Source organism: Pelophylax lessonae, assembly GCF_965119305.1.
Source record: "Pelophylax lessonae genome assembly, chromosome: 7".
NCBI lineage: Eukaryota > Metazoa > Chordata > Amphibia > Anura > Ranidae > Pelophylax > Pelophylax lessonae.
This window is the reverse complement of record NC_138774.1, coordinates 67,989,545-68,016,183: the sequence shown is the minus strand read 5'-3', so window position 1 is coordinate 68,016,183 and position 26,639 is coordinate 67,989,545. Positions and strand designations below refer to the sequence as shown.

General features: G+C 42.2%; 1 protein-coding gene across 2 annotated transcripts in view; it reads left to right on the top strand.

Annotated features, from left to right (window-relative positions):
* Nucleotides 1-26,061, top strand: part of LOC309559476 (cytochrome P450 2G1-like) — a 62,923-nt gene extending 36,862 nt beyond the window's left edge. For both annotated transcript variants that reach the window (XM_082262750.1, XM_082262749.1), the window contains exons 5-10: nucleotides 3,398-3,558; nucleotides 6,685-6,861; nucleotides 8,806-8,947; nucleotides 14,316-14,503; nucleotides 16,500-16,641; nucleotides 25,354-26,061. In XM_082262750.1, coding sequence (XP_082118876.1) covers nucleotides 3,398-3,558; nucleotides 6,685-6,861; nucleotides 8,806-8,947; nucleotides 14,316-14,503; nucleotides 16,500-16,641; nucleotides 25,354-25,535 — 992 coding nt within the window. In that variant the 3' untranslated portion in view covers nucleotides 25,536-26,061. The remainder of the gene's footprint in view (nucleotides 1-3,397; nucleotides 3,559-6,684; nucleotides 6,862-8,805; nucleotides 8,948-14,315; nucleotides 14,504-16,499; nucleotides 16,642-25,353) is intronic.
* Nucleotides 26,062-26,639: the final 578 nt, after the last annotated feature.

Below are 26,639 nucleotides of genomic sequence, written 5' to 3'. Positions count from 1 at the left end.
CACTAGTGTCTGATACATATAAATCAGGACATTAGGCTAAAGTTGACTAATACCATAATGAAATCAGGTAAGTGGCAATCATGAGTATTAAATGTACAATGAATCGGAACGATAAACCAAAAGTGACTATAAAAACAGTAAATCAGGTAAGTGACAAATAGTAAATCAATGCACAAAAAGAAAAAGGTATCACGTACTGTGAAAAAATTTGTAGTGCAATGTATATACCAATGAATAAAAAAATGCATAAAAAATATCAAAAAACTGGTCTGGAATTGATTTTAAGGAGAACCCCACACCAAAAAAAAAAAAAAAAAAAAAAAAAAAATGGGGTTTCCCCTTAAATTCATACCAGACCCTTATCCGAGCACACAGCCTGGCTGGCCAGGGTGGGGGTGAGCGAGCGCCCCCTCCTGAACCACATGCCCTCAACATGGGGGGGGGTACTTTGGGGGATCTGATCTGCCCCCCCACCCCATGTTGATGGGGACATGGGTCTCTTCCCGACAACCGTGGGCTGTGATTGTGGGGGTCTGCGGGGGGGGAGGCTTTTCGGAATCTGGAAGCCCCCTATAACAAGGGGGGCTCCAGATCCCGCCCCCCCCATGTGAATGAATACCGGGTACATCATACCCCTACCCATTCACCAAAAAAAGTGTACAAAAAAATAGACAAAAGCCAGTTTTAGAAAAGTCCTTTATTAAAATAAAAAAATAGTGTCCCCTGATTGATCAGTTGCCCGCCTGCCCGAAAAATGGAAAAAAAAGAAGCTCCTGCTTCTACGGATGCTTCCTGCACTCTGAGCGGTTTTGATTTTGACAGTTCTTTTATAGGGACCTGACGTCACGAGCCTCCCCACAATGCACTGCTCGGGGCTCAGGTGCAGTGAATACATTACATGACCTCAGTAATTTATTCACTGCACCTGAGCAGTGCATTGTCGGACGGCTTGTCCTGTCAGATCCCTATAAAAGAGCTGTCAAAATCAAAACAGCTCAGAGCGCGGGAAGCGTCCGTAGAAGCAGGTTTTTTTTTTTTTCCTATTTTTCGGGAGGGCAACTGATCAATCGGGAGACCCTATTCTTTATTGAAAAAAAAAGACTTTTCCAAAACTGGCTTTTGTCTTTATTTATTTTTTGTACACTTTTTTTTGGTGAATGGGTAGAAGTATGATGTACCCAATATCCATTGACATGGGGGGGGCGGGATCTGGGGACCCCTTGTTAAAAGGGGCTTCCAGATTCTGATGAGCCTCCCCCCGCAGACATCGTGAGTACTGCGGATTGCCCCTGGGGGTCTGCCAGAGTCAGAGGGGACCACTCCGGAAGAGGTTCTGGGATCCAGTGCTAACTAGCTAAAAGGGGGTACCTAGGTTGAGGACCCTGAAGTTAGAGGGGGGTGCATAGACACTGAACCCCCAAGAGTTCAAGGCTAAAGGGGGCACCTACTAATGGGCCCTGAATTGTACAGAGTGTGCCATTTGGAATGTAGAGTTTGACAGGATTCTACAACCTACTACCTCAAGCCAGAGCAAGGCAGGAGGGAAGTATTCAGTGACTTGTTGCAGTATAACAGTGTCGTTGGTTCTACAATTTTACAGTACTGGATCTTCTGGACTACAAGTCGAGGATTCAGCACTTCTCTTAAGTACAGAGTGTTCTCAGAGATAGTAGGTGTTGGCTGGCGCCGGCTGGTGTCAATGAAGCGCAAACAGGCATTTTTCAGGAACAAAGTCCCAAGTGTATATAGTTGAAGCCTAAAGGAGTATCCCACTCATTCATTCCCTCCTGCCATCCCCTTTATCTACAATAAAACAACAAAACAAAGATTCCGGAGTGGTTCATGTCTCAGTCTTCACACTCTGGGCCACAGCTCACATGGGCTGGAAAGGTAACCGGTAACAATTGCAGACCCACATCAGGCCATAGGCCTGGAAAACCTGCTACATATATATTGTATTTATATTCGTATTACCTTTGTGGTATAAACTGCACTATCTGATCGCAAAAATCTCTCTCCCTGCCAGCAATGTAGTATTAACTATAGAATTCCATTTATAAATCATCCGCTGGCCATGTGAATCAAACCCACAATCTCACAATTGCAAGCCTGGTACTCTACCAGCTACACCACCGTCAAGCACGCTTAAGTTGAAGACACTTTCCCTGCCTAACTAACTCCTATCTCACCCTACACACAGTGGATGAGATAAAAGTTAGGGAGAGTGTGTTCAGCTTAAGCAGGCTTAACAGTGGCATAGGTGGTAGAATACCAGGCTTGCAATGAGATGGCTGTGCGTTCAAATCCCCCGGCCAGCAGATGATTTATTAGAATCAGAGGTCAGGGTCCATAATAATGCGGGAACTAAAAGTTCCCCCGAAGAAGCCCATTTGTTCGTCATTCGACGAAAAAGTGAACAGCCAATGTTCGTTCAACTCGAAGCTCATCCCTAGTGGTAAATGGTAATGGATATTTCCGTATTTTTTTTATTTTTTTATTATCCAAAGAAAACTGGCCCAACATATTAAATTTTTTTTTTTTTTTTTTTTTTTTTTTTTTTTTTAATTTAGCTGTGTATTGTGACTATCATAACCTACCACCAAAAAACCACCTATAATAAATTCTCCCGCCTCTGACGATTGCATCAATATCACATATGTGTATATTTGTTGTTTCTACCCATAATATAACACAAACTATAGTGCACATTTTTGCTTTTTTTTTTATTCTCCCTAAAACACAATGACACTAATACTAATTTAAAAAAAAAAAAAAAAAAAACCCTGCCCAAAATCTACTGACCATGCCCTTGACTCGGACTCCTACTTGACCTAAACACTGACCTAGATCAAACCTTGATCTAGGTATTTCTTCTTTATTTTTTATTTTATTTTATTTTACACACAGTTGTTTTATCTCTCTCTCTGCAAGGAGAGAGATGCAACGTATTTTTCCTCTCCATTCAGAGTGAGAAACAGAGAGGCGGGCTTCACAGTGACTGATCACTGTGATAACCAATCGAAGACCCATCACACCTTCGGGTTTCGGATCCCAATCCTTAGTACGGGACCTAGGGCTCCCGCTAAGACCCCAATCTCTGTTCTGGGAGTGCGCTGTGAAGCACGCTGCCAGCACAAACAGAGATGCGCATATATGCAGACCCATGGATAAAAGCCCAGTTTAGTGAAGACGCATGTATTCGAACCGTCGGCGGGAAGTGGTGAACAATCAAACACGCTGCAATCACCTGATTTTGATTCCCAAAGCTGCCCAGAGGTCCTTTTTATTGAGAAAGCATAGTTTAAAAAAAGGCTCTGCTTTTGGTAAAGATCAGGTGTGTCGTTTAAATATTTCTTTAAGTGCTGTTGATTAAACCAAACCCCTGATCTCTTTGCAGAAGAACCTTTTGATCCCACCAGTCTCTTGCGTTTGGCAGTGTCCAATGTTATCTGTTCGGTTGTTTTTGGAGACCGATTTGACTATGAAGACAAGAAGTTTCGGACCATGCTTAAATTGCTTGAAGAATTGTTTTTGCTCCTGTCCTCCGTATGGGGCATTGTAAGTTGTCCTAACAGCTGAAGGTTGTATTTTTACTGCAGTCAGGCCAATATGTGTTCTCAATCTACAGTAAATCTCTTCTATAAGTGACAAATATCTTTATGTTAGATGGTAAAAATGGCCAGATTAAATCATGTAATCTCAAACTAGCTCAGTTCCCCTTTTTATTATAACAGGGGCTCCAGAAAATAGATCTCACTGTCATACTGATTGATTATGCCTTGCCTTGTTTGAATTATTTAACTGCCTTTAGCCAGGTCATGTTGTTCATCGCATAGGGAAAAAAAAATACGCTGGATTAAAACCCTCAATAGAGCCATCGGAGTGTGTTTTAAGGATGAGTTGAACTGCCCTGGGTTCTGTTCAAGCAGGGTTTGGCAAACTTCTAAGAATTTCAGAGGCCAAACCCAAACTCCAATGAAATAAACGAGAACCACATCTGTCAAATTAAAAAGGTCTGTTATGTATTGTGGGGGACCTTTGCATAGGTCTGTGAGCAGGTTTTTGTAGCACATCCTACAAAAATGAAAAAAAAAACTAAAAAATGTGTAGAGCACCTCCAAAATGCATAACAGACCATCTGAGTTTGATATGGATTTTTATTTGGGACACTCCACAAAATAAAAAACAAACAGAAAATGCATAAGGTCCCCCTAAAAATCCAGACTCTTAATCTGAGCATGCGGCCAGGCAGGCCAGTAAAGGGGGGAGCAAGTGTGCACCCCACCTCCTCCTAAACCATTCCAGGCAACACGTCTTCACCATGGGTGGGTAGCCTTTCCAGGGTGGACCCTTCCCCCAGCAAAGCAACTTGTCTCCCTGTTGATGACAAGAGCCTCTTACCCACAACCCTGGCTGGTGGTTGTGGGGGCCTGTGGGTGGGGGGGCTTATCGAAATCTTGAAGCCCCTTTAGTAAAAAGAGGTTTCACAGAGGCCCCCCCCACGTGAATGAGTATGGGGTACATAGAACCCCTATACATTTGCAAAAATAAATGTCCCCAATAAATAGACACCCAAACGTTTGACAAGTACTTTATTAAACAAATAAAAACCCCACAAATGTCCCTTTTTCTAAATCCATTGTCAATCATGATTCCCGCTGCGCACCAACTCGTTGAAGAAAAAAAAAAACAACAACACCCCACCGGAACACACTACCAATTCCCATGGTGCTCATAGCCGAATGACAGCTCCCCAAGCTTTCATCAATGTAAGGTATAGTGCGGGGATAGTGGTGACATCATCATTGACCAAATAATGACTATGGCCATTGACCATTTTTGAGCAGTGATGTCACCACTGTTCCTGTCCCTTCGGTTATGTGGCTATAGCCATATATTGAAGTGGTGTAAATACTACTTCTATATGTGATTTTTAGCTTTCACTGAAAAGCAGGCCGAACGAGTGACCATCCGCTCATCCCGAATTGTGATATGACACTGTGACTACAGTAATTCTTTTAACAAAAGTGAGATGTCCCAAAAAGAAATATCTCCTTTGAGCAAATAGGGAAATTAAAGTGTTCGGACTGTAATAACTTTGATTCTCTCGTTGGTCTTTGTGCAAGTAATAATATCCTGTCTCTAAGTGTAAAAGTATATATTAAAACCCGCACTAAATAAACATAAAATGGTGTCACCTGCAGCTGCTGCTCACAAGGTAAAAACCAAGAAAATTGTAAGAGGTATAAAAACAGCGCTACCAGGCGTATATAAAGTGACAAATATAATTCCCAAGTTATAAAATATAAATAGTAAAGTGCACTAGTGCCAACATCTAAAAATTATACAATCCAAATAACAATAAATGTGAATAATAAATCAAAAAATGTGCAGTTAAATTCATATATAGTGCATGAGTGCTAAAGTGCTGAATCTTGTGCAGTCTACAAAAATATATATAGTCCACTTTAAATTTAAGGTGCTGAATAAGGTGCTTCAAGTGCTCCACACAGATGCCAAAGTGCTTTCATAGAGACCCTTTTGGGGATCCACTCACCAGATATCGGATATATTAGAGCCTCATATATGCAGTGGATAATCATCAAAATTCCCGATGGAGATGGACAGGTCAGCAGAACCTCTTTTACCTGGAAGTGGACGTATTCGATGTGTTACTGCTGATGTTTAAATGCGATCTTATGCCTTATCCTTGTGAGTAGATTTTACATAGATTTTACATTTAATAAATGCTCTACGGGCATCACTATAGGCTCCTTCCCTTCCTTTTGAGCACTTGATCGAGGGGGGACCTGTATATAGAGGCTGGCGGTCTATGTGAAATAGGTTCTGCTGACCTGTCCATCTCCATTGGCAATTTGGCTGATTATCCACTGCATATGAGGCTCTAATATATCCGATATCTGGTGAGTGGATTTGAATTTAACTGCACATTTACATTTTTTGATTTATTATTCACATTTATTGTTATTTGGATTGTATAATTTTTAGATGTTGGCACTAGTGCACTTTACTATTTATATTTTATAACTTGGGAATTATTTATATTTGTCACTTTATATACGCCTGGTAGCACTGTTTTTATACCTCTTACAATATCCTGTCTCTGTTAGTAGCATACAACCAATTTTTGGGGTAGTCTGGGCAGAATTGAAAAACTTGTTTAATCACTATTGCCATTTTCCAAATCCTACTTGCTAAAAGAAGGTGAAATATTTGTTTCATAGGTCTGGAGATGATGGCTTTGAATGTGTCCATGCATTCTTTCTCTAAGATTGCATTCACGTCTGAGCATTTACAGATGATAATGGAGCAAATTTTTTTCAGGCTTGAGCAATTCTTGTTTTAGCCAATGGAAAACCTGGAAGAAGAAGATGGTTATTTATGCTTGAAAAACATTTTTTAGGCCATTTCATGCATTTTTCAGGTGCTTCTATTTAAATCCATAGTGTCACAAACACCCTTTTCTGCTTTTAAAGTTTCTCGTGTAGTGTCGAGCTACAGACACCTGAGCACTCATATGTAATGGGGCATCATTTAAATCATGATACAGGTTGCTGAGCATTTTAGAGCTTTGAGCTTTAAGATACAAAACACTCAGGTGTGAATCAGGGCTAAACATTTTGTTCTAAAAAGAGAAATACACAACTTCATTTTTATTTTCAGCTCCTCAATCTTTTTCCAAAAACAATGAAAACTCTTCCTGGACCCCATCAGGCAATATTTAAAAATCTTGACAAGTTGAGAGAGTTCATTGCAGAGTCTTTGGAGAGTCACAAGCAGACACTTGATGTTAACTGTCCTCGAGACTTCATTGACTGCTTCCTTATCAAGATGGAGGAGGTGATGTATATGTGCTGTTTACTTTTCCTCTTTGACTTATTGTGCTGTGTTCTTCAATATTTATTACTGTTTGTCTTTCATTAACTTAAGTTAGCTAAAGCTAAAAAGGAAACGTTACAGGGACATTGTTGCCAGCAAAATTGGTTCCTGGAAAAGTACTTCTCCAGAAGCTACGGATTATCACTTTGATGAAAAACTTCAGACTCCAAGAGAATCTTCATATCTAGTACTCTGGGAGTGCCAGATGCCTTGCCCCCTTCTGCGCTCTGTGGTTATCTGCCACCGCGTATGTCTCTACAGGATACAGCAGTAATGTTGTGGCCACCAGGAGGAACTATAGTGTATATTGGTGGACCAGGCCCCCAATGCGTCCAATGGTATGTTGGATGCTGAGGCCACCAGGAGGAACTATAGTGTATATTGGTGGACCAGGCCCCCAATGCGTCCAGTGGTATGTTGGATGTTGAAGCAGCATTAGCGATTTTTGCTCTTTAGCAAATCCAGGTCAGTGCCTGAAGAAGAGGGATATAAACTTCTTCTTTTGCAATTTTAGAGTCAGTTTAAAGCCAAATTCTACCCAAAATGTAGAAAACTGTTTTGGTGAGAAAAGAACACGAACTAGAATTTGCAGGATCAGAGCTTTTCCATTGGCCCATGCACTATGATGAAGCTGTCACCAGTTCAGTGCTGTATGTATTTTATGGATTTAATGATTACTGTTTTTTATTTAAATATTTAGAGTTGTTTATTATTATTTATTATTATTATTGATTTATTAATTTCGTACTAAGTGCTGGGAATCCGGCATATCTATATCTCCAGTGCAAATACAGAGGACCAGAACCGCAATGGCTGGTTGGTAACTTTTTAAACATATCTACATAAACCAGACTGCAGAATAAAGGAAGTCCCTCAGCCATGACTTCCCTTGTGCCTCTGGGTCTTAGGACTTTATTGTGTGCTGCAGTCAGGATCAATTTGGAAGAGAGTTGGGGCAAATCTCAGAGATGTGGAGATCCCAGGAAATTTACATCTTGTAGCAAGAGACTGGATGTGTGTGTGTGTGTATGGGGGAGGGGGTGAATATTCACATGATGCCCTATATTATCGAATAGTTGACAGATTTGATATAGATGCCATTATCTATCCCATGTCATGTTAAAGTGGTTGTAACCCTAAAAAAAAAAAAAAATTCTGTTCCTTTAAAGCATTATCATTAACACAGTGCTTCTGCCGTGTAATTTGTCTCATTCTATGTTGTAAAATACCTGGTTGATCCTTCCTGTTCCTATGTTCCCCTATGTGTATTGACCATGGTAATTATGGCTGCTGATCCTTGATACTATGGTCAGTTTACATGCCTTTGTACACACAGCGTGATGACAGTCACTCCCTCTCCCCCCTTCCTCCCTGCCTGTCATTTCCTAGTCCTAGTGTGAGAGCCGATCTCCTCCCGCCCCTCCCTTTCTGCTGCTATTCACCTGCGGCTGTAAAATCAGATTTATAAATAATTGGCATCCCCTCTGTTGTAGCAAGATATAAAGCACAGTGTGTCAGCTTTTTTTAAATTGCAATCCTAAATACCTTCTTGCACAGCGCCTCTGTGTGGTCATGTGACCTCCCTCTGCTGACTGGCATAAGTCAGAGGGGAATCACTGGCCCTCCCAATGCACTCGGTGAAGTAGAGTGGAGGGAGGTCCTTTGACCGCACAGTGGAGCTGTATAAGAAGGTATTTAGGATTATAATTAAAAAAACAAAAACCTGACACACAGTACTTTATATCTTGCTACAACATAGAGGATGCCGGTTATTTGTAAATCTTACCTTACGACCATTTTAAATGCACTACAGTTTGCTCCTTGTTGATGCCAAACTTAGAAGGATAAAATGCTAAAAATAAAGCTTTATATGTAACTTATTATATTTTATATTCAATAACACAGGAGAAGGACAACCAGAATTCTCAATTCCACTTTGATAATTTATTTGGAACAGTTATTGATCTCTTTTTTGCTGGGACAGAAACTACAACCACAACTTTAAAGTACAGTTTACTTATTTTGCTAAAACATCCGGAAGAGGAAAGTAAGTATTATGTAGCATCCTAAAACTTACAATGACCTTAAAATGTTGAATTGGACATTGAAAAAAGTGTTGACCTCACAATCGGAACTGCATTTTATTATATCATAAATATGGCTTCAAGATTACAGTATTTTTTTTTTTCTAAGATTCTCAAAAAATCCACCCTTACAAACTCCTAGAAAATGTTGCAGTAATTTCTGGCTTGTGTATATTGGAATACATTTTCCAATTGGCCCACTACTTCAAAGTGATCCCTGTTAGGCCAGTCCTTAAATCACCAACATACTTGCCTAGTGGAGTACTTGAATGGACATATAGTCCTAATACGAGTAAACCCCTAAATATGCAAGATAACCCTCCTAGATTCCAATCACAAATTTCTAATATGTTCTCCAATACTCTAGAACCAGGGGGAGGCACCAGAAATCTGCCTGGATTAGTCATCCAGCCCTGAACTCTAAAGAATATTATGATATCATAATACTGACTGTGAAAGCACAATACTATTTCTTTTTTAGCGCTTTACTTAATTTGATTACCATGGATGTGTCCTACAAATCATGGCAGTCAGTTATAACAAGACTGCGGCTGCAAAAGCAGCCACAAGCTTGTTTCAAAATGATTCTGTTGGCTCTTTTTGTCAATGTAGAAGTGATCTGGGTGGCAGTACAGCTGTCAGTGTTGGAGACACCCCACCCAGTGGTTTCAGGCTCTTCTGTTTGGAGCCCAGGGCTACTATAGATCACATCAGGATGGTGAGTGGGAGAACATGGGGGAACAAATCTAAAAGCACTGGACTAGGTGGCTCCTGACCTCCAGGTTGTTGGTCAAACCCCTATCCTGCCAATACCTGTGCTTATCTGTGGCTTATACTACTATGTTAGATTGGCTGTACAGAGGTGGCAAGCTGATAAAACCTACCTTGGAGAGGGAGGAGTGGGAAGCTTGCTTGAGCTTAGATTTTGGCTAGAGACCAGTTTATCCAGCTTAAAGCGGTAGTATACTCATTTTTGTGACTTTTATCTACAGGTAAGTCTATAATGAGACTTACCTGTAGGTACAATTAATATCTCCTAAACCTGCACGGTTTAGGAGATATTTGCCCTGCATGCAGCCACTGACGCTAGCGGCACATGTACTCTGTAAGGTCCTGCCGACCTTCAGAGTTCCATGCCAGGCAGTTGCCGGAAAATGACTCCCGTGCGCAAGTGCGGGAGTGACGTCATCACGGCTCCAGCCACTCACAGCGCCAGAGCCGCCGAAACCGGAAGAGACGCCGAGGGAGCATGTCGGCTCCCACAGCGGTGTCCGGGGGTCCATGTTGGGGCTTCGTTTTAAAGGTAAGTATTTCATAATGAGCTAGTATGCGATGCATACTAGCTCATTATGCCTTTGTCTTGCAGGGTTGTTTTTTTTTTTTTGTTTTGTTTTTTCAGTATACAACCGCTTTAAGTTCCTTTACAGGGTATAATATACACCTCAATGCTTAGGGACTATCTATCCATCTGACCTGCCCACATTGTCGGGCTCCAATCGTTTTGGGCACAGGTGGTCTCTGTTGTAAACTCTGATGTGTGTGGTTTAACTCTCTGTTTAGACCCCAAGGTATTATTTTTTATGTTTTTGATGACTTTCATATAAGTTGACACATAAAACTTTTCATCTGCTATGTTTCCTTTTATGCCACCAAAGAGAAACTGTTTTGTTGGAAATCTGATCAGCCCCCACTACCGCTTCTTGGGTTCTGGAGTAAATAGAGTTTTACCTTTTTTAAATAAACTTGCCTATCTAAATCAAAAATGTCCTCAGAAACTTAATTTTGATTGGATAGATTTGTGGGGCATAGAGGTTGACAGGCAGCTGCCGCCTTGATGTGAGGTGCTACTAGGGACCTGCTGGCTTAAACTGTGCTTGCTAACTGATATACTAGCCCCCCCCCCCTCCCTACCTTATCCTTCTTTCACCCATGGCCTTCCTACAGTGGTCTTTCTCCCCTTTCCCTGTTCCTGCCCTTTCTCCTTCTCTTCCCTGTTTCAACCCCCCCCCCTCCCCTCTGTTCTCCCTTTATGATACCAATAAAGTGAAGTAAAAAATGCTAAGTGAATATGAAAATAAAAAAATGTAGGGCTCCCTTGCCTGCATTCACATCCATAATCTTGCACTCTTTAGTATGTGTATACTGAATGTGAATGCATATTTAACGATACATATTGGGTATTGACAAGTGTGCTGGAGTGAACAATTCCAGAGCCATCAATCACAATTAACATTAAAATGATGAGCTGTAAAATGTTTTTAATGTGGTGTTCATCTGAAATGTCATATATTTGTCCCTGTTTAGCAGGTGCACTTCGTTTTAAGGATTTACATATTTGGTATCTATCTACTTGACACAGTATAGTTTTTTACATTTTACAAAAAATGAAATAAGGAATGATATTGTATTTGTGTTCAAAAATTAATTTGAGTGTGTTTTGTATTGAGAATATACACCGCTCAAAAAAATAGAAGGAACACTTTTTAAAAACACATCTGATCTCAATGGGGAAAAATATCTCACTGGATATCTATACTGATATAGACTGGGAAATATGTTAGGAACAAAAGGATGCCACAGTGTTTGATGGAAATGAAAATGATCAACCTACAGAGGGCTGAATTCAAAGACACCCCAAAAATCAAAGTAAAAAAATGATGCAGCAGGCTAGTCCATTTTGCTGAAGTTTAATTGCAGCAACTCCAAAATGGTACTCATTCATTCAATGGTAGCAATCCCTTCATCCTCCATGAACTGGCTGTATACTCTTGCCACACGAGGCCGGGTATTATCGTGCACCAGGAGGAACCCAGGACCAACTGCACCAGTGTAGGGTCTGACAGTGGATCCAAGGATTTCATCCTGATACCTAATGGCAGTCAGGGTGCCATTGTCTAGCCTGTAGAGGTCTGTCCGTCCCTCTATAGATATGCCTCCTCAGGCCATCATTGACCCACCACCAAACCAGTCAGGCTGAACCATGGTAAAGGCAGGCTAACGTTCTCCACGACTTCTCCAGACCCTTTCATGTCTGGACATGTGCTCAGGATGAATCTGCTCTCATCTGTGAAAAGCACAGGGTGCCAGTGGCGGACCTGCCAATTGTGTTATCCAATGGCAAATGTAAATTGAGCTCCACAGTGCATGGCATTGAGCACAGGGCCCACTAGAGGATGTCGGGCCCTCTGGCCACCCTCATGAAGTCTTTTTCTGATTGTTTGGTCCGAGACATTCACACCAGGGGCCTGCTGGAGGTCAGTTTGTAGGGCTCTGGTAGTGCTCATCCTGTTTCTCCAAATGCCAAATGCAAAACTAGTGAGAAAAGATAAAGGAAAAAAAAGGTCAGTGGCCTCCACCTGTAAAACCATTCCGGCTTTGGAGGTCTTCTCATTGTTGCCCATCTAGTGCACCTGTTGTTAACCTCCCTGGCGGTAATTCTGAGTGTGGCTTTGGGTTAATTTTCAGTACCAAAAGTGGTATCATACTCAGGATTACCCTGTAGCCAGGGCCGACGATACCACCAGACCAGTCTCGGAGTATAGGCGCAGTGGCGCGGCGCAGTGGCGCAGCCCAGCGGCAGCACTGAAGATCAGACCCGACGTCTCCTGATAGTTTCCTGTGTCCTGACAGAAAGGAGAGGGCCCATGCCTCTATGATCAGTGACAGACAGTCAGTCTGTGACCTGTCTGTCTCTCTGTCTCTCTGGTGCCAGAAGTGGTGATTGCTCCTCCCATGATCTATGCCATCCCCCTGAGACATAACAGCCAGCCAGCTCTGCTCTGCCTTTCTCCCCTGCCCTTTGTCCAGTGGCAGAGCAGAGTCACTCCAGGGTTGGTGTGTGACCGCTGGAAGAGCCTGGACTGGAGACACCACCGAGGCAAGGTTTGTGCTTAAGTCTGCGAGAGACAGAATTATTGGATGCAGAGGCAGCAAAGCAGAGCCCCAGTGGTGAGGGAAGAACACAGTGACATTCTATAACTGACTGTATAGTGTTAGTGTATAAGACTGATCTGTCCTCTGACTCTTTTAAATATGTGATGTCATGCCATCCTCCTCCTCCCCCTCTCCCCTCCTCCTCTCCCCTCCTCCTCTCCCCTCTCCCCTCCTCCTCTCCCCTCCTCCTCTCCCCTCCTCCTCTCCCCTCCTCCTCTCCCCTCTCCCCTCCTCCTCTTGCAGGGCAAAGGGGGTGGAGTCTGGCAAAGCCAAGGAGGGAGGCAAAATTAGATTTCGTCTAGGGTGTCAACAATTCTTGCACCAGCCCTGCCTGTAGTTAAACTTACCTTGTCCCTACGATCCTCCCGCTGTGTCCTCCAACTGATGCTGGCATTCATGTTCCGGGTTCCCTTCCCTACAAGCGCCGCAACGCAGGGGGGCGGAAGCTGGTGGGAAATTAGAAAAATAAACAAAACATGACATGATAAATTGTAATCTGTTAGGATTACATTACTATATCAAACCATTTCACTTCAGTTTTGTCCCTAGTACTTTGTCCAGTCCCCTGCCTGCCCTTATACTGTTTTATTCCTTTTATTTTTATTAATAATTGATTTTAATTTATTTATTCATAATTTATTAATTTTTATTCACTTTTACTGTTTAATTCCTAAGAATTACAGACCTACAATATAAAACATCAGATTTCCATGCAAAACAATATACTGCTTTGACATTCAAAAATCCTGACCTAATCAGACTGCCAGGGAGGTTAACACCAAAGCAGCTGAAACTGATTAACAACCCCCTTTGCTACTTAACTGATTGGATCAATATCCCAGGAGTTTAATTGACGCTATACTCTGATTAAAAAGTGTTCTTTTAATTTTTTTGAGCAGTGTACATTTTATCAGTTCTCCCCATATTGGGCAACATAAACATTTAATCTACCATCTTTTTTTTTATGCAGCTCCTGCACATACAGCAAATAACCTCTTTAGGGTTTTAAAGATATTTCAGGCCAAAAGTGAAAATGCAAAAGTTAGCAATGGGTTTGTTTCCAAATATAATGTAATATAAACAACTGAAAATATTGTTTTTGTATGCTTTTTTTTTAATTCAAAAAGACTTGGCATGTGCTTTGTCATCATGTAGTAGTGTGAGTAATGGAAGCACCAATGAAGGGTTTTTTTTATTTGTAGGTTGTGTATGTCTATGCAGGCATCTACAGTAGGTTAAGTGGTTGATTGAAAAGATCTATCATCCACAAAACAGGACAGACTGCCATTGACTGCAGTGGTACTCTGTCACCTGTAAGTGCTTAGTATACCACAGGAAAAAAAAACAAAGTCTACCAACTCTGATGTTTTAACAAATTTTTTTTTGGAAACTCTAAAGGGAAGGTCCATGAGGAGATTGACCATGTAATTGGACAGAGCCGGAGTCCCTCAGTAGAGGATCGCGTAAAAATGCCATATACAGATGCTGTTATCCATGAAATTCAGCGGGTGGCTGACATAACACCTCTATCACTCCCTCATGGTGTCAGCCAGGATGTCACGTTTCGAGGATATAACATTCCTAAGGTCAGAAACTTCAGGGATTGTTTGTACTGTGTGCACCAGGATAAGGGCCTGTGTTGGCAGGCTTTGGCCAGAGGCAGAAGAACAGACGGTTGAGCTGCGGTTATACCCCCTTACAGTTGCCTATCTAAACAACGACCTGCAACCAGAGGAGGTTGTAGACATGACCATTTTAATGTCCATGAATTTGGAATAATCTCAGCCTTCAGCACAAGCCCAAAGCTTGTAGACACAGCCCCTTACAGATATATAGACAACATTTCTATTTATACATAAGCTGATGCTCAGATACTGCTCTGCACCTTCTTAACATGGTTGTCTTCAGTACTGTACTTCTAAAATATAGATCTTCATGCTGCACTTTTTCCTCTTACACACACACACACACACACTGTCACCTTCTATACTCTTCTTAGTTATTATTGATTATTATTGATTCAGCTTTTATCCCTCTAGATCAGTGGTCTCCAAACTGCGCTCAGGGGGTGTGACGCGGCCCTTTGCTTGGCTTTATTTGTCACTAGTCTTCCCACTGATTTGAGACGCTATTCCTCTCACTAAAGCCTCGTACACGCAATCAGATTTTCAAACGATCTGTCGTCCGTTTTTTGTTGCATGCTATTCTCATATGGAAAGTGAAGAGGTTACTTTCATAGGAAAATTCCCGTACGACAGAATTCAACTTCAGAAGTGATGTCATGTGTTGAATTGTTTTGTATGTTTACCCTTCATTTCTGAGCGTGCCTAGTCTTGCTCTTACGAATTTTTTCAGACGAAAACTGTACTAATTAAATAAAAATCTGACATTGTGTTGACGTACGATAAAAAATTTATAGCCTGCACATCTAGTTTTTGTCGCCCGAAAATTCGTAATCGACTGTCGAAAGCACTATACTAATAATCCGAAAATTGTCAGATCGTTAGTCGGACGAAATTTTACTTCCGATTTTCGTATCGTGTGTATGGGCCTTCACACCGACAATGGGGTATAATTCCTATCACTGACACCAAAAATGAGGCACTATTCACCCCCCTAGCATGGGAGGACTGGGAAGGGGGGCAGGGTGGCGATTGCCCCCCGGGCCACTCTGATGTCGGGTAAAAAGGCTGCACTCAGGGCTGGACTAATGTAGGGGCCAGACACTGTATACAGCTGCCGGTTGCTGCTACAGAATGTTCTATTTGCAGAGCTGCAGCGGAGCGGTATGGGTACGCTCCTGCACCCAGCCAGTACAATACTAACACAGTCACTTCCGTGTCATGTAGAGTGATCTCCGCCCAACAGGAGCTTCCTAGGCCCGTCTGGCATGATGTCATGTACTTGTGTTAAACCTCCTTTGTTGCTATTAACATTAAATTATGTTACCACATTGCATCATGTTTGTCTTGCTTCATAACATTAATAACCATTATAAAACCAGGTGGGCATGGATGGTGAGCTGGTTCAATGGGCTACTTGACTGGACTTGCCCCCCAGGCCTAGGGCTGCCAGCCCCCCCCCTGCCCCCTAGTATGAAAGATGGGGCACAGATTACTCCAAATGACACCAGGACAATTTCTACCCCCACTGGCCACAGTCCGGCCCCCTAAAGTCTGAGAGACAGTAAACTGGCCCTTTGTTTAGTAAGTTTGGAGACCCCCTGCTCTAGATTGTCAGATTGTAGATGTAGGGCTGTCTATTGTATCTTGTTTATACTAATTCTAATACTACGCAGCTTTAGTTAGTTGTCACTGGGATATAGTTGTGTTTAAAAATGTTTTGGGGTCAGTTTTAATATTTTTAATTTCAAACAATTAAAACATATGCATATCTTTTGCATATATGTCTATCTTTATGTTACAATTTAGATATTTCTAGAAAGAACATTCTTCATACTGGGTTGTCAGAGAAATCTAGGTGGGAGCTGTTTGCTTTCAGGCTATCTCTCTTTATTCATTGCAACTGTTGGAAGTGACGGCTATTTTTACAATATTATGTATTATTCCATTATGCTTCCAGGGCACACTTGTCTTCCCTATGCTGACATCTGTCTTGAAGGATCCCAAATATTTTAAGAACCCTCAGAAGTTTGACCCCACGCACTTTTTGAATGAAAATGGTGGCTTTAAGAAGAATGATGCCTTCCTGCCTTTCTCATTGGGTAACGTCTGTCGTCAATACAAATAATGCAAATGTAGCATGTAAAGAGGACTAGTTGGAAGGTTTTGAAGTTAAAGTGATACTTAACCCACAACAGTAAAATCAGTGTGTACATGCAGTATGGCTCCATTCACACCTGAGTGTATTGTTCTCCAGTGTTTTTGTTTTTTAGGCATTTTTTCAGGCATTTTTTTGTTTGAAGACAGGCATTGACATCTAACAAAAACGCTTATAATCTGCCAAAAAAAAAGCTCATGTACTTTTTTTGAGCTTCAGGCGACAAAATGCTCATATGTGAACAGGGGCCATTGAAATGAATGGGATTTTGCTTGATGGCCATTTTGAGACTTCCGAGATGAGTGTTTTACGAGCTGAAAAATGCTCAGGTGTGAACAGGGCCTAAAGCTTGCTTGGTATACTCAGTGTGGAACCTAACAAGTTAATCATCTGCATTGTGTAAAAGGGCTGTTTGATCCTGTCTTCTCTGATCCTCCTCTTCTTTTACTGTCTCAAATCCATCTTCTAATAGAACAGAGTCTTGGAAGCGCTCTGCACATGCTCAGTTTGGTGTGTATTGCTAGAGAGTTTTTTTTTTTTTTTTTTGGGAGGGTGAATGTGATCAGTACAGGGCCGATCAGCACTGTCCAGACAGAGGGTCAGGAGTCATGCAGCCTCATAGGACAGTCAAAGCTGAATGAAAACTCCTCACACAAGCTTTAACATGTGCTTGGCCAGACACTGATAGAAGTAACAAGACTGCTGTATACTGCTGATGAGAGAAGGTATTTAGCAGTTTATATTTACTAAAATAATTGCATTTCCATGTTCTGTGTACTGTGGCAGAACAGATATAGTGAATGCAGGCTCCTGGGTTTAGTACCACTTTAAGCCTCTCATCTCGAATTGGATTAGTTTGGATGAATAATTATGACCCCCTGCTGTGCAAAGTTTTCCTTTATTCCGGAGCCTTACTGTAAAGTTCCCCCATCAATAACCTCCCCCTTGCTGCTTGTGCTTCTTCATTTACTTCTGTCCTGCATTCCTTCATGTCAGACACATAGAGACGGTACAGCAAAGTAATTCCTGTACTGGTCTGTAAGTACACCTTTTATCATGTAATGACATGTAAAGACAACTTGCATAAAAAACAAACCTAGGTATATTCAGAGAATAAGACAGAACTGTTTAAAAAAAAATATATATATATATACCTCCAAAAACAAGATGATGTATAACCAGTTCGGCTCCATTTTGTTTTTTGTGTCATACATGTAAAAACCCTCATTTTTGGCAATAAAATTACAAAAACCCCCAGAACATTATATATTTTCTAAAAGCAGAGGTCCTGTAGAATAAAAAGGTGATAGTTTAAAATTTTCGTTTTTATGTGATATTTTCGAACTGTGAAACGCAAATTTTCCGGAAAAAATAGAATATATTTTAGTGCAAAACCACACCCATATAATACCCATTTTTGGTTCAAATCTAAAAAATGAGGGTGCTTCGAGTAATTAGATAAACATTTCATGTTTTAAAATTGCGTGCGCCCACGATACAAAAACTATGGTGCCCAAAAATCACCTCAGGTGACACTTTAAAAGTCGTTACAGCTTATCAATTTGGAGTTAACTAGGAGTTCTTGTGCTACAATATTTGTTCTCACTCTCTGGCCCCTTTCACACATGCTGTCCGTTTGTCCGTTTTTCATCCATCCGTTGACGGATGAAAAACGGACATCAATGTATCTCTATGTAAAAACGGATGACAACGAATGATCATCAGTTAACATCCGTTTTCATCCGCTTCCGTCAATGTCCGTTTTTTTGAACGTATGAATGCCCTATTTTTCATCCGTCAAAAAAACGGATCGGACGAAAAACGGATGACAACGGATGAAAAACGGATGACAACTGATGAAAAACGGATGAAAAACGGATGGAAAACTGATACATTTTGACGTGACTGAACTGATGAACTGAACGGACCGTATGTGTGAAAGGGGCCTAACGTTCATGGCGATGTCATATGTGTGGTGCGACTGTGGTTTACATACATGTACGCACCCTGGGCTAAAAATGTAATATATTTTTAATTATCCTTTTATTTATTTGTTCTTTACTTTTTTTCTTTCATTTTATTTTTTTTTTACGTGATTGCTATCACAAGGAGTTAATAAACCCCTATGTGATAGCATTGAGCAGATGACAGGTACTCTTTTTGGAGACATTAGGGGGTCTAATAGACCCCAATGTCTCCCCTACCCTTCACACCATCTAACAAAGCACAGATCGGCTATGTTAGAGGTGTCCCCTGGCTGTACTGGCTAGGAAATAGTGCATATGAAACCGGAAGTGACATCACTTCCACTTTCATTGTTTGCATGTGAGCTTGTGGCATGGATTTGCCTCGGTTGTCTCTCTTCCCGTGCATTGGTAAGCCCGGGACAGCCTGGGAACCATGGGAGGTGGGGGGCACTGCATGGACGGCTGTGTAAAAGTGATTGGCAGCTATGGAGCTGCTGCATCACTTTCAATTTGGAAGACGGTCGCCGGTTGTACAAAACCCTGCACAGGCTGATGGCTGCCATCAGCTTGTGATGAAAGGTTCACTCTTTGGATGTACTGAACTGGATAAATTAAACCTTTTATATTTTAGAATATTTAAGGTGGTTGTAAATCTCAGACATTGACTAGAGTGGCAAAAAAAATGCTTTAATCCCCTGCAGATTTTGTAAGTTTGCCCACTTTCAAAGAAGAAGTTGAAGAAGAAATGAAGAGTCTATAATTTTTATTATAGGTGTATTTTAAATGATCGAGACAGAATATCAACCAGAATTCCAGAAAAAAACACATGATACAAATGTTATAAATTGAGTTGCAGTTCAGTGTGTAAAATAAGTATTTGATCTCCAAGCAAAACATGACTTAGTACTTGGTGGAGAAACCCTTGTTGGAAAGCAGAGAGGTAAGAACTTTCTTGTGGTTGGTTACCAGGTTTGCACACATTTCAGGGGGGGTTTTGGTCCACTCTTCTTTACAGATCTTCTCTGAATCTGACTCCTTATGAGTTTCTTGGCTGTCGCTTAGCAACTCGAAGTTTCAGCTCCCTCCATAAATTTTCTATAGGATTAAGGTCTGGAGGCTGGCTAGGCCACTCCATGATCTTATCCGGTTGCTGACCGCCGCACGACTATATACTACGGCGGTCAGCCCCGGCCAGGCAGAGTGACGTACCGATACGTCACTTGCCTGTCACTTCCTTGTGAGCCAATAGCGGGCGAGTGCACGCCCGCCGCGGCTCGTTCACAGGGAAGTTAGTGCGTGTGACCGGCGGACATCGGGTCACTCGCCGATCGTCGGTACAGAGGGAGAAAGTCAGGCGGCTGATGTAAACAAGTCGCCTGTCATTCTCCCCTGTGTAGAAACAGTGTTCAGACAGTTCTGACCATTGACCACTGTTCCTACACTAGTAGCCACAGCCAATCACAGTAGAAAGCATGCCCCTAGGGACACACTTAACCCCTCCCTCCCCAATAAGGTTAACCCCTTCCCTGCCAGTGTCATTTTGCAGTAACAGTGCATATGTATAGCACTGATTACTGCAGTAATGTCACTGGTAACCCAAAAAGTGTCAAAAATGTCAGTCAAGGGGCCGATCTGTCTGCCGCAATGTCGCAGTACTGCAAAAAAAATCGCAGATCGCCGCCATTACTCGTTAAAAAAAAAAACCACCAAAAATGACAGAAATCTTTCCCTTAGTTAGTAAACGCAATAACTTTTGCGCAAACCAATCAAAATACGCTTTTTGCAATTTTTTTTTTTACCAAACATATGTAGCAGAAAACAAATTGGCCAAAAATGTTAAAAAATTTTGATTTTTACATTTTTTTGGGGGGGGAATTTCATATAAAAAAATGTAAAAAATATTGTTATTTTTGCAAAATTTACGCTCTTTTTTTGTTTATAGCGCAAAAAGTAAAAATCGCACAGGTGATCAAATACCACCAAAAGAAAGCTCTGTATGTGGGAAAAAAAGGACGTCAAATTCATTTAGGTACAGGGTTGCACGACCGCGCAATTGTCCGTTAAAGTCACGCAGTAAAAAATCGCAAAAAAACCCTGGTCTTTAAGCAGCCAAATCCTCCGGGGCTTAAAGAGGTTGTAAACTCGTTTCAAAGTTTTTTTTTTTTTTTTTTTTTTTTTTTTTTTTTTTTTTTTTTTTTTACAACCTGCAAGAGAAACACATAATGAGCTAGTATGCATCGCATACTAGCTCATTATGAAATACTTACCTTACAACGAGCCTTCCCCCCCCCCGTGCCGCTCACTCACCTGTATGACGGGCGACATGTTCAGTCGCCCGTCTTCCGGGATCGCGGCATCCGGCCATCTGATTGGCCGGTGCCGCGGTGACGTCACTCCCGCACGGGAGCCGACGGTCACGGCACGGGACTCTGAAGGAACGGCACGAGCGGCCGTTCCTTCAGAGCGCATGCGCCAGTGACATCACTGGCTGCATGTAAGGTAAATATCTCCTAAACGGTACATGTTTAGGAGATATTTACAGTACCTATAGGTAAGCCTTAATATAGGCTTACCTATAGGTACAAGTTACAGAGGAGGGTTTACTTCCTCTTTAAGTGGTTAATGTGTTGCTTCTTGAGCCACTCCTTTGTTGCCTTGGCAGTAGGTTTTTGGTCATTGTCATGCTGGAAGACCCATCCACAACCCATCTTCAGTTTTCTGGCTGAGGGAAGGTTTTCATGCAAGATTTTACAATACATGGCCCCCTTTATTTGCCCCTCAGCCCCGGTTCACACTTGTGCGTGTGCGGGGTTCGCATGTAATGTCGGAGCGCACTGCTCCTTCATTACATGCGATCGGCTGTGCGGTGCGAGTTTAGCCATACAGTTTGTATGGCTAAATTCGCACCGCAGCCGCAGCAAACACGCACAGGGACCCTTTTTGGCAGCCGCATCAGGATCGGATCGCACAGCGGTTCACACTTGTGCGATCTGATCCTGTGCGAACTGCACGATCGCACTGCGATATGCGATCAAACTGGGGGTGTCGTTAAGATTACATTGACACCCCCAGCGTATCGCATATGGCAGTGTGAACTGCCGGGGGTGCGTGTGCGATGCGGGAACAGGCTGCAGATTCGCAGCCTTCCCGCATCGCATAAATGTGAACCGAGGCTCAGTGTGGCAAAGTCGGCCTGTACCTTTAGCAGAGAAACAGCCCCAAAGAATAATGTTTCCACCTCCATGCTTGACTCTAAAGATGGTGTTCCTAGGGTCACAGTCAGCACTTTTCTTCCTCCGAGCACGGCGAGTTGAGTTAATGCCAAAGATCTTAATTTTGGTCTCATTTGACCACAGCACTTTCTCCCAATCCTTCTCTGAATCATTTAGATAATCATTGACAAACTTCAGACAGACCTGCACATGTGCCTTCTTGAGGAGGGGGACCTTGCAGGTGCTTCAGAATTTCAATCCTTGGCTGATCCTTCACTTTTTTTAATGATCCTCCTTACTTCATGAGGTGAAATCTTGCATGGATTTCCAGACCGAGGACGATTGAAGGTTATTTTGTGTTTCTTCTACTCTCGAATAATCGCTCCAACAGTTGTCTCCTTCTCACCAAGCTTCTTGCTGATGGTCTTGTAGCCCATTCCAGCCTTGTGCAGGTCTACAATCTTGTCCCGGACGTCCTTTGACAGCTCTTTGGTCTTGTCCATAATGGTGAGGTTTGAATAGAAAAAAGAGATTCTGTGGACAGGTGACTTTTATACACATTAAAGGCCCGTACACACGTACCGATCGTCGGCCGTCTTTTGTCCAGGGCTGTCGGTGTCTGTTGAAAAGTGCAAAAGACTGCACAAGAATTTTGTCCGCCGACTGCAGAAGTGATGTCATGTGATGGTTAACTTTCCCTGTGTTTTTTTCCTTTTCTGAGCATGCCCAGTCTTGCAAATCTGCTGTCTGTGGGCCGAATTCTGTACTGACTGGCGAACAATCGGACGTTCTGGTGTCGGCATGCAAAAATTTTAATGCTTGCATGACAGATTCTTTTCGGCTGAATGTGCGCTGTCGGCTGTCGGAGGCATCATACTAACAAGCCTACAATCGGCAGATCGGTCGTCGGCCGAAGCTTTTCGGCCGACGATCGGTACGTGTGTACGGGCCTTAAGAGTTGTCATTAGGAGTACCTTCTTAAATTAACATAACTAATCTGTTTACAACATGAGCACATACTGTAGTCAGTCTGCAGGAGCCAGAATTATTGTTGGTTGGTAGGGGTTTAAATACTTATTTTACTCGCTGAACTGCAACTCAATTTTAAACATTTGTGTCATGTGTTTTTCTGGATTTTTGGTTGATATTCTGTCTCTAGCATTTAAAATAAACATATGATATCCATTATAGACCCTTCACTTCTTTGTAAGTGGGAAAACTTACAAAATCTGCAGGGGTATCAAATAATTATTTTTACCACTATATGAACAAATCTGAGCAGAGCATATTCCTCTATACTGCATATAAGTCAATTCTGACAAGTTTTTCTGACACCAAATGAAAAAAGGTGACAGGGTAGGGACCTCCATCACACAGTCTGTGATTGACCATCTCAGTTCTGTTCCTGTGTGAAGGTGGGGGGGGGGGGAGTGTCTCTTCCCTCCAATCAGCTCTCAGAGCTCTCCTCACTGAGCTCTGAAGTGTGTAATCTCTGCTCTCTGCCCCCTGTTTTCTGACAGCTCAGACAAGCTTTATGAATTCTGGACTTTGAACAGATGTAGAGAAAACTGCAGATAAACAGGTTCAACTTATCCTGGAGGATTTGTTTAATCTCTGTGTCACTTCACTGGGTATATGTAAGTGTTTACAACCACTTTAAAGGCTAAGATAACCTTTGACAGAAAATAGTCTATGCAGTCATTGGGCCCCAGAAGATATTAAATAGATGTGCAGCTTTGTAAAATGTTAAATCATTGTATGTTCACACCTGTGACTGTTTGGGCTCACCTGGAAGCCTGGCTGAAAAACTCCCACGTCCTGCCTTGTTGTTTTTACTCATGTAAAGCTGGAAGTGGGTGTCCAATGGTTCTCTGTGATCATTTCCAAAAGAGGCAGAATGGCGGTCCACCTATGAAAACAAGGCAGATCGCTGTTCTGTGACAAGGGAAGATGGAGATCCTGTGTTTCTGCTAAGCAGGAACACTGATCTCTGCCTTCCTACAGTTAAAGTACCCTCTCACAGTTAGTAAGCACTCTCTAGGAACACATTTAACCCTCTGATCGCCTTGATGTTAGCCCCTTCCCAGCCAGTGTCATTAGTACAGTGACAGTGCATATTTTTTAGCACTGATCACTGTATTGGTTTTGATGGTCCACAAAAAAGTGTCAAGTGTCACTTAAGCCCCGTACACACGTACCGATGGTCGGCTTACAAATGTTCCTCTTTTCTCCCCGGGATGTCGGTGTCTGCTGAAAAGTGCAAAGACAGCACAAGGACAGCACAAGAATTTTGTCCACCGACTGCAGAAGTGATGTCATGTAATGGTTAACTTTCCCTGTGTTTTCTATTTTCTGAGCATGCCCAGTCTTGCAAATCTGCGGTCTGTCGGCCGAATTGTGTACTGACAGGCGAACAATCGTCCGTTCTGGTGTCGGCATACAAATATTTTCATGTTTGCAAGAAAGACTTTTGTCCGCGGATTGTGCGCAGACATCTGTCGGAGGCACCATACTAACACGCGTACAATCGGCAGATCCTTCGTCCACCGACGTTTGTATGCCGACGATCGGTACGTGTGTACGGGCCTTTAGTGTCTGATTTGTCTGTTGAACTGTCGCAATCCCACTATAAGTCACTGATCGCCGCCATTAGTAAAAAGAAATTCAAAATTCCATAAAAGTATCCCATAGTTTGTAGACAGTAATTTTTGCGCACACCAATCAATATACTCTTATTGGGATTTTTTTTTTACCAAACACATGTAACAGAATACATATTGGCCTAAATTTATAAAGACATTTTTTTATTGGATGTGTTTTATAGCAGAAAGTAAAAAATTGTTTTTCTTTTCGAAATTGTCTGTTTTTGTTTATAGCGCAAACATTTTAAAATCTCCAGAGGTGATCAAATACCACCAAAAGAAAACTATTTGTGGGAATATAAGGACATACATTTTATTTGGGAACAGTGTCGCATGATCGCGCAATTGTCACTTAAAATAACGCAGTGCCGTATCACAAAAAATGGCCTGTTCATGGAGGGGGGTAAACCTTCTGGAGCTGAAGTGGAATAGGAATCCATGTTTTTTCTAAAGTGCCAGTTATTTTCCAGTGAGATTACAAAGTTACAGTGACATGGCCAAAGATAAAGATTCTCATTCTGGTGTAATGCTTTGTAATCGGAGACTAATGACTCATTGTTTAGCACTACATAGATCTCTTCTTCTACACTAAATGCTGAGTTCTCACGCCAGTGTCAGTTTGTACTGATATGGCATTCCCCCAAGACATCATCTATTGGTTCCCTGAAGGCCAGGTATGAACAATGTGCAAGGCACCAAGGGTCCAGGATCTCAAGGGGCCTGACACTGCTAAAATCATCATCCACATTAGTAAAAACAAACTCTACAATTCTGAACCTCTTACTATAGAATTTTTCTGACTATGATCTCATTTTTTTTGTATTGCCATCCATAGGTAAGAGGAGTTGTATTGGAGAAGGTCTGGCGCGGATGGAAATTTTTCTCTTTATAACCACCATATTACAGAGGTTAAACCTGAAACCCACCGTGTCCCCCGCAGAGCTAGAAATAACCCCGGAGCCTAACAAGAATGGAGCGGTACCCAGAACATACCAGCTGTATGTGACTTCAAGATGAAAAAAAAACATTTTTCTATCCGATGGTGCTGATCCAGAATGACGTTCTCTTCTTTTATAACGAGGCTGTATATGTATACAGTATGCTGTATGTCTAGTGTGTACTAGGATCTAATATAAAGGGTAAGTCCCCTTTTCAAGAAAAAAAAAAAAGTCAACTAACTCCGAAAATCCTGACCATGCCTCTGGACCTTGCTGCACATAACAGGAGTGATGCTCCGTGCTGCTGCTGTAGTGGTCTATACACCATACAGTGCAATACACAACCCCGGAGTGAGAATCCATCATAATGCTTGCAATGGCCAGTGCTCATTGGTCAGCGTGACTAGGGTGACGGTGCTGACCAATGAGAAGCACTTCTTATTTTTGGGACACCTTACCTGAAGAAGTCATCTCATATATGGTTCTCATTGGTTAAAAAAGCTGCATGGCTGCATTGACCTATGAGTGCTTGCAGTTGTGAGCCCTGGGGCTGTATATTGAGGTGTATGGACCACTACATCGGCAGCAGGGCTGGTGCTAGACTATTTTGCGCCCAAAGCAAGACCAGCTACAGTCTCTTGGCTCAATACCTCCATGGTTCCATCTGCCAGCTGAGTTTGCCCATCTGCTCCTGTATCCTCCAGTTCTTGCACTGCAGGTCGGTGACAGACCAGGGGAGGGGTCCAGGCACAGTACGTCCTCCAGTTTCCTCTCCATACCATGTCTGAACTCCTTCATCTCAGCTTACAGTTCCTGCATGGTTCCCCCTTGCCAGCAGCATGCTGCCGCTCCTGACTGATGTGCGTTCTCTACCGGCGCCTACCTTGCCTATAGGAAGCACCGGCCCTGACCGACAGCTTTAGGCATTACGGCTACTATGTGCAGTGGGGCCTGGAGGGGTGAGCAGGATATTTGGAGATAGTTCACCTTTTTACTATTTTTATGAAAATGTGACCTTACCCTTTAAATCTAACTTGTATAATACAGAATTACTTTTCTCAGCTGAGTTTGAGTCTGTGTTTTTTACTTTAACTTTACTGACAGCAATGTCATTATGGCCTTATATCAGAAATGGGCTGCCCAATGAACCACAACTACAATGCAAGTGTTTATCCAAAAGCCT